Source organism: Scyliorhinus canicula, chromosome 5, assembly GCF_902713615.1.
Source record: "Scyliorhinus canicula chromosome 5, sScyCan1.1, whole genome shotgun sequence".
Lineage (NCBI taxonomy): Eukaryota > Metazoa > Chordata > Chondrichthyes > Carcharhiniformes > Scyliorhinidae > Scyliorhinus > Scyliorhinus canicula.
Genome location: NC_052150.1, coordinates 150,207,407 through 150,227,245, shown reverse-complemented (window position 1 = coordinate 150,227,245; position 19,839 = coordinate 150,207,407). Strand labels below are relative to the sequence as shown.

The following is a 19,839-nucleotide window of genomic DNA, read 5'->3' as shown; positions in this document are numbered from 1 at the left end:
TACTAAATGTCCCATTTTTGCAGTGACAGTAATGGAAGCTGGGTGCATTTCATGCATGAGTGTTTTACAGAGGCAGCGACCTTCTTAAATTGGGCGGCACAGCAGCACAAACAGGGGCCCGGTTTGATTCCCAGCTTAGGGTGGGAGGGGGAACCCGACTCAGAGGGGGCCTATGTTCCTCCAAGTCGGGCCCCTGTAGGGCTCCGCCATGTTGCCCAGGGGTGGCGCGGAGACGGCAACACACGCACGTGCACAGACCCGCGCCGGCTGTTGTGTGCATGCGCAGACCCGCACTGCCCGCGCTGGCGCCCATATCGGCAGCTGGAGCTGCGTGAGGCTCTCCAGTGCCGAGCTAGCCCCCTGTGCGGCGCAGAGTCGCTGCTCCTAGCGACCAGATGACGCCATCGTAAAACGCTCCAGCGTTTACAACACCATCAACGGCTAGCCCCATGATTGGAGAATCCCGCCCCATGTGTGCATATTAGATTTGGTAAGAGCAGGCCTGAACTTTGCAGATTGTTTTGGATAGCCAGGTTACCCTCTTTGGAGAGATAAAATACCCTTTTGGATCTGTTCCCAGGACACCTTTAGAGGAGGTAAGGTGCCTTTTGGGGAGGTCAGGTTTCATTGGGGGGCACGTAAGTGCCCTTTGGAATTGTTAAAAGTGGGCATGAAAGTGTGCAAAAAGTGCATGAACTCATTACTGCAAGCTCATTGGAACTGTTATCAGACCTATCTAAAACAACTGTCAAAAATGTCAGCAGCACCTATCAAAAGGAACTATTAACCTGTCGTCCTGTCCCTTAAACTTTTGAAAAAAATATCTGGCATGTTTTTTAAAAAAACGATTGTTTGTTATTTCTCACTATCTGTTGACATAAGCTTGAGGGTTTCCAGTACTGGATTAGTGCTGCATGACTGATTTCACAACCATCCATTATTACAATAGGATCCCTGTTATTTTGCAGTTTGATTGACAACTACAAGTGGTTATCGACTCTGATGTGGGGGGGGGCGACGGTGTGTTGGCCCCGGGCATCCGTCGCCCCCCCCTGCACGCCGCTGCCCCCTAGCCCAACCCCCCCCACCACCCCTACCCCCCTCCAACGCCCCTACCCCCCTCCAACGCCCCTACCCCCCTCACCACCCCTACCCCCTCACCACCCCTACCCCCTCCAACGCCCCTACCCCCCTCACCACCCCTACCTCCCCACCACCCCTACCCCCCTCCCCACCACCCCTACCCCCCTCCAACGCCGCCCCCCCCTCTCTCTCAACGCCGGTACCACCCCTCTCTCTCAATGCCGGTACCCCCCTCTCTCTCTCTCAATGCCGGTACCCCCCTCTCTCTCAACGCCGGTACCCCCCCCCCCTCTCTCTCAACGCCGGTACCCCCCCCCCCCTCTCTCTCAACGCCGGTACCCCCCCCTCTCTCTCTCAATGCCGGTACCCCCCTCTCTCTCTCTCAATGCCGGTACCCCCCCTCTCTCTCAACGCCGGTACCCCCCCCTCTCTCTCAACGCCGGTACCCCCCCTCTCTCTCAATGCCGGTACCCCCCCCCCCTCTCTCTCTCAACGCCGGTACCCCCCCCCTCTCTCTCTCAACACCGGTACCCCTCCTTCTCTCTCTCAATGCCGGTACCCCCCCACTCTCTCTCTCTCTCAACGGCGGTACCCCCCCTCTCAACGCCGCACCCCCCTCTCAACGCCGCAACCCCCCCATAACGCCGCAACTCCCCCCCCCTCAACGCCGCAACCCCCCCTCTCAATGCCGCAACTCCCCACTCAACGCCGCAACCCCCCTCTCAACGCCGTAACCCTCCCCCCTCAACGCCGCAACCCCCGCACTCGATGTAGGTTACTGAACGGCATTAACCATCATCAATGGTTGACGCCGTTATAAACCTACTGTGATTTTCGCCGACGTGACCCGTGGCCACGCCCATCCGGGCCGTTGATTTGTTGACATTAGAAATTAAATGACATCCCGCCAGCGCCAGCTGTTCTCAGAGGCTGCCGGCGGGATTTGCACAACGCCGGTTTTTGGCCGCTCGGAAAATTCAAAACCCGGCGGGAGCGGGAATAATGCCGCCGCCGGCCGATTCTCCGACCCTGCGTGGGGTCGGAAAATTTCGCCCATTATCTCTGTCTTTTCATCCAAGTCATTAATATAGATTATAAAGAGCTGAGATCCCAGTACTGATCCGTGAGGCACAAATATAAACTTAGAAAATGGGAGCAGGAGTAGGCCATTTGGCGCGTCAAGCCTCCACCATTCAATATGATCATGGCTGATCTTCTGGGCTGGATTCTCTGACCCGCCGTCGAGTCGGAAAATCGCTGGGGGCCGGCGTGAATCCTTCCCCCGCCGGCTGCTGGATTCTCCGGCGCCGGATATTCGGCGGGGGTGGGAATCGCACCACGCCTATCGTCGGGCCCTCCCGGGCGATTCTCCGGCTGAAGTCCCGCTGCTGTTATGCTGGTCCCACTGGCGTGAATTAAACAAGGTATTTACCGGCGGGACCAGGCGGCGTGGGCGGGCTCCGGGGTCCTGGGGGGGGGGGGCGCGGGTGGGCTCCGGGGTCCTGGGGGGGGGATGATGTCAGCAGCCGCCGACGCTCCCGCACATGCGCGGACTTCCGCCGGCCAGCCGAGCCCCTTCGGCCCCGGTTGGCGTGGCGCCAAAGGCCTTTCCCGCCGGCCACCACTCCGGCGCGGGCCTAGCCTCTAAAGGTGAGGGCTTGGCCCCTAAAGGTGCGGAAGATTCCATACCTTTGGGGCGGCCCGACGCCAGACTGGTTCACGCCACTCCGGGTAGGGGAGAATCCAGCCCTCTATGTCAATGCTATCCACTTGTGCTACCGTGCTGCCCATATATCTAGAAATCTATTTCCTTCTTAAATATATTCAGTGACTTGGCCGTCACAGACCTTCTGTGGAAGGAAATTCCACAGGTTCACCACCCTCTAGATTAAGACATTTTTATTCATCTTTGTCCTAAATGGCCAACCCCATATCCTGAGACTGTGGCCCCTTATTCTAGATCCACAAGCCAGGGGAAATAACATCCTTGCATCCAGTCTTTCCAGCTTTTCTGAAATGTATACATTTCAACAAGATCCCCACTCATTATTCTATACAGACCTAGCCAACACAATCCCTTGTCATACAACAATCCTGCCATCCCACCGATCAGTCTTGTGAAATTTCACTGCACTCTCTCTGTGGCTAATATATCCTTTCTTAGGTAAGGAGACCAAAGTTTCACAAAATACTGCAAATGTGGTCTCATTAAGGCTTGTACAGCTGCAGTTAGACATCATTTCTCCTGTACTTGAAGCCTCTTACAATCAAGGCCAACATATCTTGCCTTCCTAACTGCTTGCTGAACCTGTCTGTTTGTACAAGAGCACGCAGGTCCCTTTGTACAATAACAGTTCCCAAAGTATCACCATTTAAATAATACCCTACCATTCTGTTTTTCTACCAAAGCGGATAACTTAATATTTATCCACATTATACTGCATTTGCCATGTTTTTGCCCACTTATCCAATTTGTCTAAATCTCCTTGAAACCTCTTTACATTCTCCTCACCTATCACTCATTACACTTACTTCCCTCACCCAGTTCATTGATGTATATTGTGAGTAGCTGGGGCCCAAGCACTGATTCCAACAATACCCCATGAGCCACCGCCTGTCAGTCTGAAAAAAATCAATTTATTCCTACTCTCTGGGCGCGATTCTCTGCAAATCCGGCGTGCCGTGAAGGCTGACGTGAAACTGGCCGTGTTTCACGCCAGCCTCGGAGCTCCGTCCCGGGACCCGATTCTCCCCCCCCGGGCGGGGCTAGTATCGGGGCCAGGGGAATCACGGCGACGCGGAGTTAGCGAACGTTCGCTAACTCCGCCCGCCAAGAGTCACGGCGGCTGACGCGTACGGTGACATCAGCTGCGCATGCGCGGGTTGGACGGCTCCAACCCGCGCATGCACGGATGACGTCATCACGCAGACGCGTCAAACCCGCGCATGCGCGGGCCGTCATGCCCCTCAGCGGATCCTGCGGGGCGGCGGAAGAACAAATAGTGCGCGGGTATCAGACCCGCTGCCCGCGATCGATGCCCACCGATAAGATAGGGGTACGTGCAGTAGGGAATAATATATTAGCATTGCTGGAAGATTTGTTAAGGTCAGGAAGCAGAGAGTAGAGATAAATGTGATAACAAGACACTTAGAAAATATCAACGCGATTAGACAAATTCAACATGGATTTATGAAAGAGAAATTATGCTTGACAAACTTACTGGAGCTTTTTGAGGATATCACGAGCAGAATAGATAAGGGTAAATCAGTGGATGTGGTATATTTGGATTTTCAGAAAGCCCTTGATAAAATTGCACCTTAGTGGTTCGTGTGCAAAATTAAAGCACATAGGATTGTGGGTAATATTGGCATTTTTTGAGATTTATTTAGCAGATAAGAAACAGAGGGCGCGATTCTCCACTGCCCACGACGGGTCGGAGAATAGCGGGAGGGCCTTCCCGACAATTTTCATGGCCTCCCGCTATTCTCCCCCCCCCCCACTCCGGCCGGCCCCCGACACGAATCGCTGCTCGCCGTTTTTTACGGCGAACAGCGATTCTTCGCAGGCCGATGGGCCAAATACCGCAGAGTTTACGGCCGTTTTCACGGCCGCGACCACATCGTTCGTGAAAACGGCCGCAAAGTTCCCGTCCCGGACAACCATGGCACCGACACAGTTTTCTGTCTGTAAAGCCACATTGGCTGATTATATATGACTTTCTAAGTACATTGTTAAGACTTCCTTCATAATAGAGTTCACGGTTTTCTAAATGACTGATGTTAGGGTAACTGCCACCAATCTCACAGAAGTTTCAATGAAATAAAAAGCATTCAAGGATTAAACATGTTTTATCATTTTAATATTGGAATTCAAAAGCTTACGGAGGTTAGGGAAATGACTCCACGAACCTAGAAATATCTATTCACGCACACCGGGGAATTGGGGGACAACATTTAAAATGAATAGACCTTCAAATTTGCTGCCAATGCAACTGTATTGGAATAAGATCGGAGCTCACATGGACAACCCTCTTGTCAAGCAGAGATGAGAGCACTACTGATGGAACCAATCTCTCCTCGTCCCCACTTTCAATGGCATACTTATTCACTAGTCTTATTTTTCTAACAATAATACATGTTTACTTCCTTCCTCTCATGATTTCTCCCCCTTTCACAGTCATATTTTGTTCGCTCATGTATTTTTAAATTAAAGATATACCTTGGTCACTTAGGTCGTCCACTAAGATGATCTCCTTGAGAAATTTCTTCGGGGCTGTATCCATGACACTGTTCACTGTCCTTAGAAGAGTAGACCAGGCTTCATTGTGGAAACAAATGATGATGCTGGCAGTGGGCAGGTTCTGACTGTATTCCTGCTGTAGGCATCTATATACAAAGTAATGAGATACACAGCTCTATCCAACTATCAAGTGAGCATATATAACTCAATGACGAATATTCATTTTGCAACCATAGGCGATTAGCAGCTACACACAGACATAGAGATTGATTCCAATCGGTTGCATACGTTTTAGAATAATTAAAACTAGTTTGACTAGGGGCAAACCATAACAAGTCCTAACTGTAAGTTCCATTGACTATTTTAAAAAGGTTTTATGCAATTAAAAATAATCTTTTTTTACCATGATTGACCTTATTTTATTTTCTATCCCGTTAATTTTTCCACTCGTAAATATGTTTGCTGTCTATTGGCCTCAGCTCAGTCCCTCAGACGTAGCCTACAGCCCAGATTCACGGGTCCCAATGACACCAAGGCATTCACTGCTTTTCAGAGTCGGAACCAAATTGGAAGTTCCGAGAATGGTTACTCTGGAAGCGCCAGTTCGCTGGAAATGTTCCAGAAGGGCACCCGCCTCCCCCAGGACTTGACAGAAACTTTGGCTGTTTGCCCAAGACTTACTGACTTTTTAATAACTGATTTATTGACGGTATTCTAAGCTGGAGGACTGTCTTCACACTCTTTAAAAAAATTTAGAGTATCCTATTCATTTTTTCCTATTAAGGGGCAATTTAGCATGGCCAATCAACCTAACCTGCACATCTTTTTGGGTTGTAGGGGTGAAACCCACACAAACACGGGGAGAATGTGCAAACTCCACATGGACAGTGACCCAGAGCCGGGATCGAACCTGGGACCTCGGCGCCATGAGGCAACCGTGCTAACAACTTGCGCCACCGTGCTGCCCCTGCCTTCACACTCTTGTCAATGCCCACCCCCACCTTGCTGCTAAACCCATTCCCTCTTCTCCCCCTTGGGGCAGCAAGGTAGTATAATGGTTAGCACAGTTGCTTCACAGCTCCAGGGTCCCAAGTTCGATTCTCAGCTTTGGTCACTGTCTGTGTGGAGTCTGCACGTTCTCCCCGTGTCTGCGTGGGTTTCCTCCGGGTGCTCCGGTTTCCTCCCACAGTCCAAAGATGTGCGGGTTAGGTGGATTGGCCATGCTAAATTGCCCTTAGTATCCAAAAAGGTTAAGTGGGGATCACTGGGTTACCGAGTTACGGGCATAGGGTAGAGACGTAGGCTTGAGTAGGGTGCTCTTTGTAAGGGCCGGTGCGGACTCGATGGGCAGAATGGCTTCCTTCTGCACTGTAAATTCTATGATTCCCTGGACAGCCCGGCTCTCCAGTATAGCTGCTATACAAAGGTTTGTGATGCGATCGGGGGGATGGTGTGTGGGTGGGAGGGGGTGAGCAGCACCAGGTGGGTGGTGGAGGCGGCTGGGATGGTGGTGGTGATGACTGGCACTGGGGACGGAGGTGTGAGCTAGGATAGGAGGGTCCCCCTGCAGCCAATGAAATAGATACAAATTTTAATTGAAAATTCAACTTGTAGCATAAACCACAGGAAGATCTGGGTGAGCCACTTAACAACTGCCACCATTCTCACCACTTGTGCAAGTACTATTTTACATATATATTCTGTGCTACTCTGAGTTCAGGTATGTTTCAGATGCCCAGGGCAGTTAAAATGAATGTAAACATTTTCTTTTCTTCTATACCACCACTAGTTTTGCAACGTAATTCCTCACCGAATTATGAGGGACATAGGAGAGTAGGTAGGAAGCAACTTTCCCCCTTAGTAGCGTGATCAATAACCAAGGGGTATAAATTTAAAGTAAGGGGCAGGAGATTTAGAGAGGATTTAAGGAAAAGCTTTATCACCCAGAAGGTGGTGAAGATTGGAACTCACTGACTGAAAAGGTGGTAGAGGCGGTAACCCTCTCAACATTTGAGAATCATAGATGAGCACTTGAAATGCCTTAGCGTACAAGGTTATGAATCAAATGCTGGAAAATGGAATTGAATCGCGAGGTGCTTGATGGCTAGCACAGATACAATGGGCCAAAGGGCCTCTTTTTGTACTGTAAAATTCTATGACACTATGACTCCAGTCTAAATCCTTCAAACACCTTCTACATTGTTGCACTCCGATGGGCAGGAGTCCAGGCAGTCATCTGGTTAAACACACACCACTGTTACAACCTGATTTATTTACAAATTCTACTAAATTCAGGAAATGGTCACAGCGTGAATAGTTCTGCTGCATTATTCTGTGGTGGCTATGTCATTAAAGTTAAGAGATTTTATGAGGCTCTAATCATATTACAGACAATTCAATGCAGGCTTCGGATGATCAAGAGAGCAGCTTTGATAACTCAGCACGGTGTATTGTATTTCCTTTTAACTGTGGTTCTGGATAGTTGCTTTACTTTTTAAGGTTTATCTGAATTACTTAAATCATATGGATTTTTAGACAGTCTCAGTGACTAAAAAACATGAAGGTTTTGCAATGCACCTTTAACCCTTTAGTATCCAAACTTTTGAACTTTTCAGTCTAGTATGAGTATTGTATATCTGTAATGCTAAAATGCTGGTTAGCTTCAAAACAATGTTCAAAGTGTCTAAAGGAAAAGGAACATTTGGAGATTTTTAAAAAAATGATGTATTTTCCATATTATAGAAGAAACTAGTTCGAGTAGAATATTGTTTTGACATTTTTAGTTAAACTTATTTCTTACCAGCAGGAAGTCTATATCTGTTAGCCCACTTTGGTGACACAACTACAAAAAAATGCTCTCTTGTGTCCTGGAATGCTTCCAATACAAGCAAGGTGCAGAGGGTCACAACTTCAGATTGGCCTGAGAAGTGCTAAAGTGAAAAGAAAGTTGCCACAATCCCGAAGGACTGGAGCTTGCTCTCCCCTTTGAGGGAGAAAGAGCAGATTGGTAGCAATTGAATCTGAGGGTCACTAGGCAAGGGACAAGGTTGAGAAGCTGGGGCCGTCATCATAACCTTCATAGCTGGGACCTTCGTAGTATGGGAATTGAACACACGCTGTTGGTGTTGCTCTGTATCATGAACCAGCCATCAAGCCAACTGAGCTAAACAACCTCCCATTGTTCAGGTACTGCCCAACCCAATGAAGCCATTTAAGGGAGTGCAAACTCTACCTTCCCAATTCTCAGTACTTGCCAAATGTTGCTCCAACTGTTATTTTCTTCATGTAATCTGCTACATATTTGGAACAAACATTGTTTCCCATAGAACATCCCTATTGTCAAAATTTGGAAGTGCACAATACATATTCCCTAGTTTACATATTTTACATGTCACTGTATCTGTGACCACACCGTGTAATGTTTAACACTTTATAAAACTGTTCCCTTTTGTAATGAACTCCAATTGGCTTTATTGGTTGGCCAATTGGAATATGAGCTCCCTCAATGATAGCTCATTGAGGGGGCCCATATAATCACCTGTGTAGGCTTTGTGAAGCAGTCTTAAGTTGACTGGACTGCTAGCAGCACTGTTTGTAGCTGCTCCTGTAATATCGTTATTGTAAATAAATATTGGTGTGGTGACGGAACTCCTGCCTCCCGTGGATTACTACAGTGGCGGCGAGGTAAACTAAGAATTTTGCGGAGACCAGCTGCCGCACTCGGAGGGTAAGCCTTGCCATTTTAAAAATGCCGTTTTTTGGGAGGTTAGAGGCATTCGACCCGGCTATTGAGGACTGGTCCCAGTATGTGGAGAGAATGTGTTACTTCTTCCGGGCAAATGATATACTGACGGACGAAAGGAGACGGCTTATCCTGCTGTCGGCGTACGGACCCTCAGCTTTTGCCATTATACGTAGTCTGACGTATCCCGATGCGCCGGACACGAAAACTTTCCAAGAAGTTCCAAAAGGGCAGCACGGTAGCATGGTGGTTAGCATAAATGCTTCACAGCTCCAGGGTCCCAGGTTCGATTCCCGGCTGGGTCACTGTCTGTGCGGAGTCTGCACGTCCTCCCCGTGTGTGCGTGGGTTTCCTCCGGTTTCCTCCCACAGTCCAAAGATGTGTGGGTTAGGTGGATTGGCCATGCTAAATTGCCCGTAGTGTCCTAATAAGTAAGGTTAAGGGGGGGTTGTTGGGTTACGGGTATAGGGTGGATACGTGGGTTTGAGTAGGGTGATAGTTGCTCGGCACAACATCGAGGGCCGAAGGGCCTGTTCTGTGCTATACTGTTCTATGTTCTAAGTAACGGAATTGGTGAAAGAGCACTACGAGCCAAAACGACCCCTCATTTTGCGTAGGTACAGATTCTACACAGTGAAGCGGGAAGACAGGGAGTCAGTCACAAATTTCTTGACCCGCCTGAGAAGGCTGGCAGAAAATGTGAGTTCGGCCCAACGCTAAATGAAATGCTTCGGGACCGGTTAGTGTGTGGTATAAACGACCTCACAATACAGAAACGCCTGTTGGCAGAAACAGAGCTAGACTGCAGGCAGGCGTTACAGCTCGCACTGTCCCTAGAAAAGGCAGCAAGTGGGGCGCAGGAACTACAGGGCACGCCAATGGAGGTAGATACCTGTGAGAGGGACTACCACAACGGGTCCTGCTACCAGATAGCCGCCCTCAGGAAAAACCTGAGGAATAGAGGGAAAAAGGAAAACCCCAGAACTGCCCCCAAGTCTGCCAGGACTAACTGGAGACAGAGGGAAGTACCGGCTGAGACTCCCCCAACAGAGAAGGACCGTTTCTGGCACCAGACAGAGTGGGGTAACAACGACAGAAACCCTAGAAGGAGGCAAAAGAGGAATAGCAGGTGGGGACGCAGGGAAATACACAACCTAGACGCCCCATCCTCCTCTGAAGGGGAACAATAATATAATATTGCAATGAAGAAAGCAGAACCCATTAGGATTACCCCACGGGTGAACGGGCAGCCAACAATAATGGAAATAGACACGGGTGCGGCCGTATCAGTAATGGGAGGAGGCAGCATTTAGAAAAATCAAAGATGGACTCCAGCCACTAACCCTAACAAAAACATTGACGAAACTTAAAACCTACACGGGGGAACCCCTGGAAGTTCTAGGCACGACTCATGTACCCGTGGAATATGAGAAACAATTGCTCAGATTACTGTTGACTATAGTAGACGGCTCCGGACCGAGCTTAATTGGACGGAACTGGCTGAAAGACCTAAAATTAGATTAGATGAAAATTTTCCAGAGTGGAAGCGGGCAGTTGAGTGGAGTACTCCAAAATACCCGGAGGTCTTCCAGGAAGGTTTGGGGGAAATCATAGGCGCCAAAGCAAATTTGCATGTGGACCCAGAAGTCCTACCGAAATTTTGTAAAGCCAGGCCGGTACCTTTTGCATTAAGGAAGAAAGTAGATGACGAAATAGAAAGGTTACGGCGCGACGGCATTATCAGACCAGTACAATTCTCGGAATGGGCAGCGCCGGTGGTACCAATTTTGAAGCCAGACGGCTCGATACGTCTCTCTGGAGATTTCAAACAGACAGTAAACCAATACGCACTGCTGGACAAATACCCAATCCCGAAAATAGACGACCTATATGCCAAATTGGCAGGTGGGCTTTTGTTCACGAAACTGGACATGAGCCACGCCTACCTGCAGTTAAAACTGGACAAGGGCTCCCAGAAGTTCGCTACGATCAACACCCTGAAGGGCCTTTTTCGTTATACTAGGCTACCTTTCGGAGTGTCATCAGCCTGCGCTATATTCCAGAGTACGATGGAAAACATTCTGCAGGGACTACCGCAGGTGGCGATTTATTTGGACGATGTCTTAATCACGGGTAGGACAAACAGGGAACACTTCAGGAACCTGGAGGAAGTGCTCAGGTGTTTCGCAAAGGCAGGCGTACGGCTAAAAAGGGAAAAATGTGTTTTTCTGGCCCCACAAGTGACGTACCTGGGATATAAAATAGACGAGTCAGGCTTACATCCATTGGAAGACCGAGTAAGGGCAATAAAAGAAGCCCCAGCTCCCACCACGGTCCAGGAGTTACGATCATTTCTAGGGTTGGTAACCTATTATGGAAAATTTATTGAAAATAGGGTGTCCATCCTAGAACCCCTCCACCAGCTACTAAAAAAGGGGCAAGAATGGAAATGGTCTGCCCGCCAAAACGAGCATTTAGGGACATTAAGGAACAGTTGTCATCCGAAAATGTCCTGGAACATTATGACCCAAGGAAGGAGTTGGTGGTAACTTGTGATGCATCCCCCTATGGGGTAGGAGCCGTCTTAGCCCATAGAGGAAGGAATGGGGAAGAACGGCCAATAGCCTATGCTTCGAGGACCTTGGCGATGGCTGAGAGGAAGTACGCCCAAATCGAGGAGGAAGGACTGGCGGTGATATTCGCAGTAAAAAAATTTCACCAGTATCTGTACGGGCGGAAATTCACCATCGTGACGGACCATAAGCCGTTATTAGGGTTATTAAAAGAAGACAAGTCAATACCCCCGATTGCATCAGCTAGAATCCAATGCTGGGCGTTGCTACTGGCGGCGTATAGATACGTTCTGGAGCACAGACCGGGAGCGCGAGTAGCACATGCAGATGCTTTGAGCAGACTTCCCCTCCCGGACACTCCGCCGCAAATACCAAAAGTAGAGGAGACAGTGATGACTCTAAATTTTTTGGACACCCTACCAGTAGACGCACAACATATTCGGTTGTGGATGCAAAAAGACCCAGTTTTAGCCAAGATGAAGCATTTACTGCTAACAGGGGAACTGGAAAGACCAGTGGAGCCCCAGATGCACCCATACTGGAGCAGAAGGGACCAAATAACCATAGAAGACGGTATCCTATTATGGGGAGCCCGGGTAATCGTCCCAGCTCAGGGCCGTCAGGCAATCTTAACCAAGTTACATCACGGACACCCAGGGGTGTCTAAAATGAAGATGCTAGCTCGAAGCTACGTTTGGTGGCCAGGTTTGGACACCGACATAGCAGCCTTGGTAAGTCGGTGCCAACAGGGGCAAAGAGTGCCACCAGCGGCGCCATTGCACCCGTGGGAATGGCCAGGCAGACCGTGGACCTGCCTGCATATTGACCACGCCGGCCCTTTCATGGGCTCAATGTTTTTGGCGATAGTGGACACCCACTCTAAATGGTTGGACGTCCACCGGGTAAACACGGCAAGCACAGCATCGACAATTGAAAAGCTCCGGGCCTCGTTTGCAACACATGGACTTCCGGAGGTATTGGTGTTGGATAATGGAACGGCATTCACAAGTGGGGAATTTGGAAAATTCCTGAAGGAAAACGGAGTCCGTCACAGCAAAACGGCCCCCTACCATCCAACGGCCTGGCAGAGAGAGCGGTCCAGACACTTAAAGCGGGACTCAAGAAGCAGCCGGCAGCTTCAATGGACACAAAGCTCTCCCACTGGCTGTTTGATTACAGGACCACACCGCATTCCACAATGGGCATACCGCCAGCTGAACTCTTAATGGGAAGGCGGCTGCGAACGAGGCTGAGTCTCCTTTTCCCAATTTTAACGGGGAAAGTGGAGAAACAACAGGAGGCCCAACGCAGGGGGCATGATAATAGTCGGCAGCAGAGACATTTCCAGGTGGGGGCACCGGTTTGGGTCAAGAATTATGGGATGGACCAACGTGGGTCAAAGGCACGTACCCTATGAGGTTTCAATAGGAGGTAAGGTGCTGCAGAAACACCTAGACCAAATAAGGGCAGCAGAACCACACCTGGAGGCAGGCGAAGCAGGACCGCCTCAAGCTGGGATAGCCCAGACGGAAAGGATACCCACACCCCAGCCCCGAGCAATTTCTCCAGACCCCGTCATCCAGTCGTCAGAGTCGGAGATGGACACGCTCGACGAGGCCGCCGCGACACCTCTCCCCAAGGAGGAGGTAGAACAACTTCCAAGGAGGTCGTCAAGGAAAAGACGGGCACCTATAAGGTACACCCCGCCCACTTCGGATAACGAGCCGGCGGACGACACAGAGTTGACAGACCCAGACATGAGGAGCAGGAAGAAGCTCAGAGGAATGCCAGCTGGCAGGAATTCCTCGGACCTTGGGGGGGAGGGGTGTAATGAACTCCAATTGGCTTTATTGGTTGGCCAATTGGAATATGAGCTCCCTCGATGATAGCTCATTGAGGGGGCCCATATAATCACCTGTGTAGGCTTTGTGAGCCAGTCTTAAGTTGACTGGACTGCTAGCAGCACTGTTTGTAGCTGCTCCTGTAATATCGTTATTGTAAATAAATGGTGTGGTGACGGAACTCCTGCCTCCCGTGGATTACTACACCTTTTATCTCAATCACAGAAAATTCTGGCATTCCTTAGAAAGAAAAATCCCTCATTTCTCATTTGGCATTATTTCAATCGCCTTTAGGTTGAAACCCAATGCAAACTGGACCATGCTCATATTATGGCTAAGAATAAATTTTGCCACAGGTAAACAGAGCTTAAAATAGCTCTGATTTTAACACAAATAAAATTTATGCAAATAATATATTTCTATCTCAAACTTGGATGCCAACCAGGATATGAATTGTAAAAGACTAGAGAAGATGAACGAGTGATAAATGATGTTGAACTAAAAAGTCAAAACTGTACGAAAACAATATTTATTTATGAAACAGTAAGAAATGTGACTGCTGCCAAATGTTTTTATTTGCAGTATGAATAATTTGGGATGTGTTACACATCAGGTGGAAAATTCCAAATATGTTATTATAGCACTTGTGTGGCCTTTCAACACAAAGAATTAAAAGAAAAATGCATTTTCTAGCCAGCTCTGGTAGTGTATTGAATTGATTGGCTTTCAGGCATTCTTTCTCCACACTCTCTAATTTGTTCTTTGTAGCCATGACCAGAGGAATCTGGAGTTAAAAAGGATTTTCGATCAATATTCCCCAAATATTGGTGGTTTTATTTTTCATCGAGTTCCTGAAAATTGTTCTTACCGTAACAGAAGCTCTTTAAAACTGAAATAATTTACGTGATGAAATGGAAACACACAAGTGCAACTTTGATTTCAATTGCACCAGGTAACCCATCAGCAAAATTTGTTTAAAGCGAATTTTAATTGAACTTCTATATTTCTCCTTCAGATTTGTCTGAATCCCCCCTCTTCTGAATGTCGTGGCTCACACAAGAGATGGCTTTGTGGGATCTGGCAGCATCATCAAAGTGGCCATCCTTCACGTGGAAATCAAGACGTTGATTGCCAAGGCATGTTCTACCCTGAGATTCTTTTGCCAAGGTGCCAACCTAACTGAGTCCAACCTTGTCTTCACCTCTTGCAGGTTCTCCCAGTAGGGGTCATTGTTTAGTGATTGGGAACTGAAATCTTGATTGATTTTCCTGCTTCTTACTTTGAAAACTGAGTACGAAGTCTTACAACACCAGGTTAAAGTCCAACAGCTTTGTTTCAATCACTAGCTTTCGGAGCACTGCTCCTTCCTCAGGTGAATGATGAGGCAGGTTCCAGAAACAGATATATAGACAAAGTCAAAGATGTAAGACAATGCTTTGAATGCGAGTCTTTGCAGGTAATTCAGTCTTTACAAGTCCGGATGGAGCAACTGGAGAGAGGGATAATCACAGATTAAAGAGGTGTGAATTGTCTCAAACCAGGACAGTTGGTTGGATTTCTCAAGGCCCGGCCTGATAGTGGGGGGTGAATGTAATGCAACATGAATCCAATGTTCCGGTTGAGGCCAAACTCATGTGTGCGGAACTTGGCTATAAGTTTCTGCTCGGCGATTCTGCGTTGTCGGGCGTTCTTAAGGCCGCCTTGCAGAATGCTTACCCGAAGATCAGAGGCTGAATGCCCTTGACTGCTGAAGTGTTCCCCGACTGGAAGGGAACATTCCTGCCTGGCGATTGTAGCGCGATGTCCGTTCATCCGTTGTCGCAGTGTCTGCATGGTCTTGCCAATGTACCACGCTTCGGGACATCCTTTCCTGCAGCGTATAAGGTAGACAATGTTGGCCGAGTCGCAAGAGTATGTACCACGTACCTGGTGGGTGGTGTTCTCATGTGTAATGGTGGTACTCATGTTAATGATCTGCCACGTCCTGCAGAGATTGCCATGGCAGGGTTGTGCAGTGTCGTGTTGCTGTTCTGAAGGCTGGGTAATTTGCTGCAAACAATGGTCTGTCTGAGATTGCGCGGTTGTTTGAAGGCAAATAGTGGGGGTGTGGGGATGCCTTGGCAAGATGTTCATCATCATCGATGACGTATTGAAGGCTGCAAGAAGATGTCGTAGTTTCTCTGCTCCGGGGAAGTACTGGATGACGAAGGGTACTCTGTCGGTTGTGTCCCGTGTTTGTCTTCTGAAGAGGTCAGTGCAGTTTTTCGCTGTGGCACGTTGGAACTGTCGATTGATGAGTTGTGCGCCATATCCCGTTCGTACGAGGGCATCTTTCAGCCTCTGTAGATGTTTGTTATGCCCCTCCTCGTCTGTGCAGATCCTGTGTATACGGAGGGTTTGTCCATAGGGGATGGCTTCTTTAATGTCTTTAGGGTTGAAGTTGGAGAAGTGGAGCATCGTGAGGTTTCCGTGGGCTTGCGGTAAAGCTAAGTGCTGAGGTGACCGTCCTTGATGGAGAAGAGTGTGTCCAAGAATGCAACCGATTCTGGAGAGTAGTCCATGGTGAGTCTGATGGTGGGATGGAACTTATTGATGTCATCATGTAGTCATTTCAGTGATTCTTCAGTGGGTCCAAAGGAAACAAATGTCATTGATATATCTGGTGTATAACATCGGTTGAAGGTGCTGTGCGGTGATTACCCTGTGATTAACCCTCTCTCCAGTTGCTCCGTCTGGACCTGCAAAGACGTAATTGCCTGCAAAGACTGGCATTCAAAGTATTGTCTTACATCTTTGACTTTGTCCATATATATGTTTCTGGAACCCACCTCTTCATTCACCTGAGGAAGGAGCAGTGCTCTAAAAGCGAGTGATTTGAAACAAAGCTGTTGGACTTTAACCTGGTGTTGTAAGACTTCTTACTGTGCTCACCCCGGTCCAATGCCGGCATCTCCACATTTTGGAAACTGAGTCCATTCTGGTGTATTTGACTTAGTTCCGTTTGTTCTTAGTTCTACATTTTTCAGCATAGCTAAAGTTCTTCTCTATCTCCATGACTACAAGATTTAAGAAAGAATCCAATGTTGCAACAACATCACAACCTTTTACCTAAAGCCCACTTCAATATTACAGGCAAAAAAAATCTCAGGACAGGGGACATTACTGAAGCAACAATTGTTTGCCAGTTCACTAAATTTACATTAAACGTGCTTTTGAATGCATGTTATTTGCCAAATGCAATGGATGGATTACTTTCACAAAAGGATTTCGCAACTCAACATAAGACTATTTTTATTGGGTGGGCTGTACACTGCTCAAGCCTAGATTTAGTATATCAAAGGAGTTCATACACTGAGTATTCTCCGTGCATCTGTTTCTACGTGTGTGTATATACATATATTAATATATAAGTAAATATTGTGTGTGTATGTTGGCTGTTTGGACCTCCGCAATGTTGATCACGGGGATTATGAATGAGAACATACCTCAATCAAGGAGGGTGGCAGTGTGACGGGAGGGTGGCAGAAGGATGCCAATGGTGAGAGGAGGGTGGCAATGGTGAGGGAGGGTGGCAGTGGTGGGGGGGAGACTGACAGGAGAGTGGCAGTGTGAGGAGAGGTTGGCAGAAGGATGGCAGTGTGAGGGGAGGGTAGCAGTGTGAGGGAGGGTGGCAGTGTGAGGGAGGGTGGCAGTGTGAGGGAGGGTGGCAGTGTGAGGGAGGGTGGCAGTGTGAGGGGAGGGTGGCAGTGTGAGGGGAGGGTGGCAGTGTGAGGGGAGGGTGGCAGTGTGAGGGGAGGGTGGCAGTGTGAGGGGAGGGTGGCAGTGTGAGGGGAGGGTGGCAGTGTGAGGGGAGGGTGGCAGTGTGAGGGGAGGGTGGCAGTGTGAGGGGAGGGTGGCAGTGTGAGGGGAGGGTGGCAGTGTGAGGGAGGGTGGCAGTGTGAGGGAGGGTGGCAGTGTGAGGGAGGGTGGCAGTGTGAGGGGAGGATGGCAGTGTGAGGGGAGGGTGGCAGTGTGAGGGAGGGTAGCTCCGGTAGTCCTGTACTTACAAAGGGTGGCGTACCTCAGGGGGTCTCCGGTGGAGGGAGATCCTCTCGCTGACAAGCTCATTGAAGCCGCGCGTCTCCAGCCCCTGGCGCTCCAGTTGCCTCTCTGGCGGTGCTGGCTTGAGCTGAAGCGGTTTGCTGCCATCCCTTGGGTCCTGAGTCCTTCTCGCTCCCCTCAGCAGCCGGTAAACCCTCCTCCTGGAGCGGGGACGGGCGGCTCTCGCTGTGGCCACGATGAACTGATCGTCGCTGAAGGAGTCTGAGGGGATGAGTTCCAGGGCTGTGTGTTGCGGCGGGAATTGCCCGTGCTGCCGGCTTGCCCGGGGTATGTGGCGGCCGCTGCCAGGCTGGGTGTGCCCGCTCAGCAGCAGCAGCAACAGCAAAGCCAGCAGCAGCAGGTAAAGCGGGCTCAGCTGCAACCCGCACCCACAGCGTCTCCTCCACATACTGCAAACAACCAGCAAACTCTCAGCCAAGGACATCTCCCCAAGTACACCTCCTCATCCTCACTCAGGGCGATTTGCTTACCTCAGCTTTTTAATGAAGCTCTGAGGTTTATGTTTACTAAAAATGCTTGTGCTAATATGAACACAGGGAGTGAGTGGCAGCCGCGGGCTTGCTGTGTGTGTTTGCCACTTGCCGCACACTGCCTTATGTTGCCCTGTCACTGCTGCTTGGACCCTCTCTGATCTGAGCAACAGATGCAGACAGGACAGAGCGCTCGGTCCTAGCGCCCCACAACACACTGTACCGCGGAGTGGGAAAGACCTTCATGGACGCTGGCTGATTGATGGTTGTGGCTCGGGCTGCCGTTTGAAAGTGAAAACCGTTTAACTTTGTTTCAAAAAAGTGCCCTTCTTGGATGGCTTCCATTCGTAAACAGGCGACCCAGTTGACATTAGTGTGCAATCCATGTTGACTCTTGCTGTATTCCTTGCCACGCTCAACCATTGGTCTCAACCTGTGCTCAATTACTTCCTGGAAATGCTGCTGTACAGAAGGATAGGACAGTTATCATCAATATCATCAGAACTAGGAGCAGTAGGCCATCTGGCCCCTCGAGCCTGCTCCGCCGTTCAATAAGATTATAGTAAGAAGTCTTACAACACCAGGTTAAAGTCCAACAGGTTTGTTTCAAACATGAGCTTTCGGAGCGCAGCTCCTTCCTCAGGTGAATGGAGAGGTATATATGGGCTTTAACCTGGTGTTGTAAGACTTCTTACTGTGCTCACCCCAGTCCAACGCCAGCATCTCCACAATAAGATTATGACTGATCTTTTTGTGGACTCAGCTCCACTTACCCGCCTGCTCACCATAATCTTTCATTCCTTTACTGTTCAAAAATCTATCTACCTTTGCCTTAAAAACATTTAACGAGGTAACCTCAACTGCTTCTCTGGGCAGGGAATGCCACAGATTCACAACCCTTTGGGTGAAGAAGTTCCTCCTCAACTCAGTCCTAAATCTGCCCCCCCCCCCCCCCTTGTGAGGCTCTGCCCCTTAGTTCTAGTTTCAGCCACCAGTGGAAACAATCTCCCTGCTTCTATCTTATCTATTCCCTTCATAATTTTATGTGTTTCGATACGATTCCACCTCATTCTTCTAAATTCCAATGAGTATAGTCTCAGTCTGTGTCTTTCCTGAAGATAATCCTCTCAACTCCGGAATCAACCTAGTGAATCTCCTCTGCACATCCTCTAGTGCCAGTTTAACGTTTCTCAAGTAAGGAGACCAAAACTGTACACAGTACTCCAGGTGTGCCCTCACCAGCACCCTATATAGCTGCAACATAACCTCCCTGCCTTTTAAACTCCATTCCTCTAGCAATAAAGGACATAATTCCATTTGCCTTCTTCATCACTTGCTGCACCTGAAAACCAATCCTTTGCGATTCGTGCAAAAGGACACCCAGGTCCCTCTGCACAGCAATTTTTTTACCATTTAAATAATAGTTCATTTTACTGTTATTCCTAACAAAATGGATGACCTCACATTTACCAACATTGTACTACCATCTGCCAGACCCTTGCCCACTCACTTAAACTATCTACCTCCCTCTGCAGACTTAAAGTGTCCTCTGCACACTTGGCTCTACCACTCATCTTAGTGTCATCTGTGAACTTTGACACTTTATATTTGGTCCCCACCTCCAAATCATCGATGTAAATTGTAAACAATTGCAGACCTAACACTGACCACCGAGGCACACCACTAGCCACTGATCGCCAACCAGAGAAACACCCATTTATCCCTACTCTTTGTTTTCTGTCAATTAACCAATCCTCTATCCATGCTAATACATTACCTGTAACGCCAT

At 48.9% G+C, this 19,839-nt stretch overlaps 1 protein-coding gene across 3 annotated transcripts in view; it reads right to left on the bottom strand.

The window, feature by feature from the left end:
• LOC119966330 (polypeptide N-acetylgalactosaminyltransferase 15-like) overlaps nucleotides 1-18,191 on the bottom strand; it is an 84,511-nt gene extending 66,320 nt beyond the window's left edge. For 2 of the 3 annotated variants that reach the window (XM_038797810.1, XM_038797811.1), the window contains exons 1-2: nucleotides 17,526-18,191; nucleotides 5,303-5,469 (exon numbers count right to left, since the gene is read on the bottom strand). In XM_038797810.1, coding sequence (XP_038653738.1) covers nucleotides 5,303-5,469; nucleotides 17,526-18,004 — 646 coding nt within the window. In that variant the 5' untranslated portion in view covers nucleotides 18,005-18,191. The remainder of the gene's footprint in view (nucleotides 1-5,302; nucleotides 5,470-17,525) is intronic. The other variant, XM_038797812.1, reaches the window with a different exon arrangement.
• Between the last annotated feature and the right edge of the window lie 1,648 nt (nucleotides 18,192-19,839).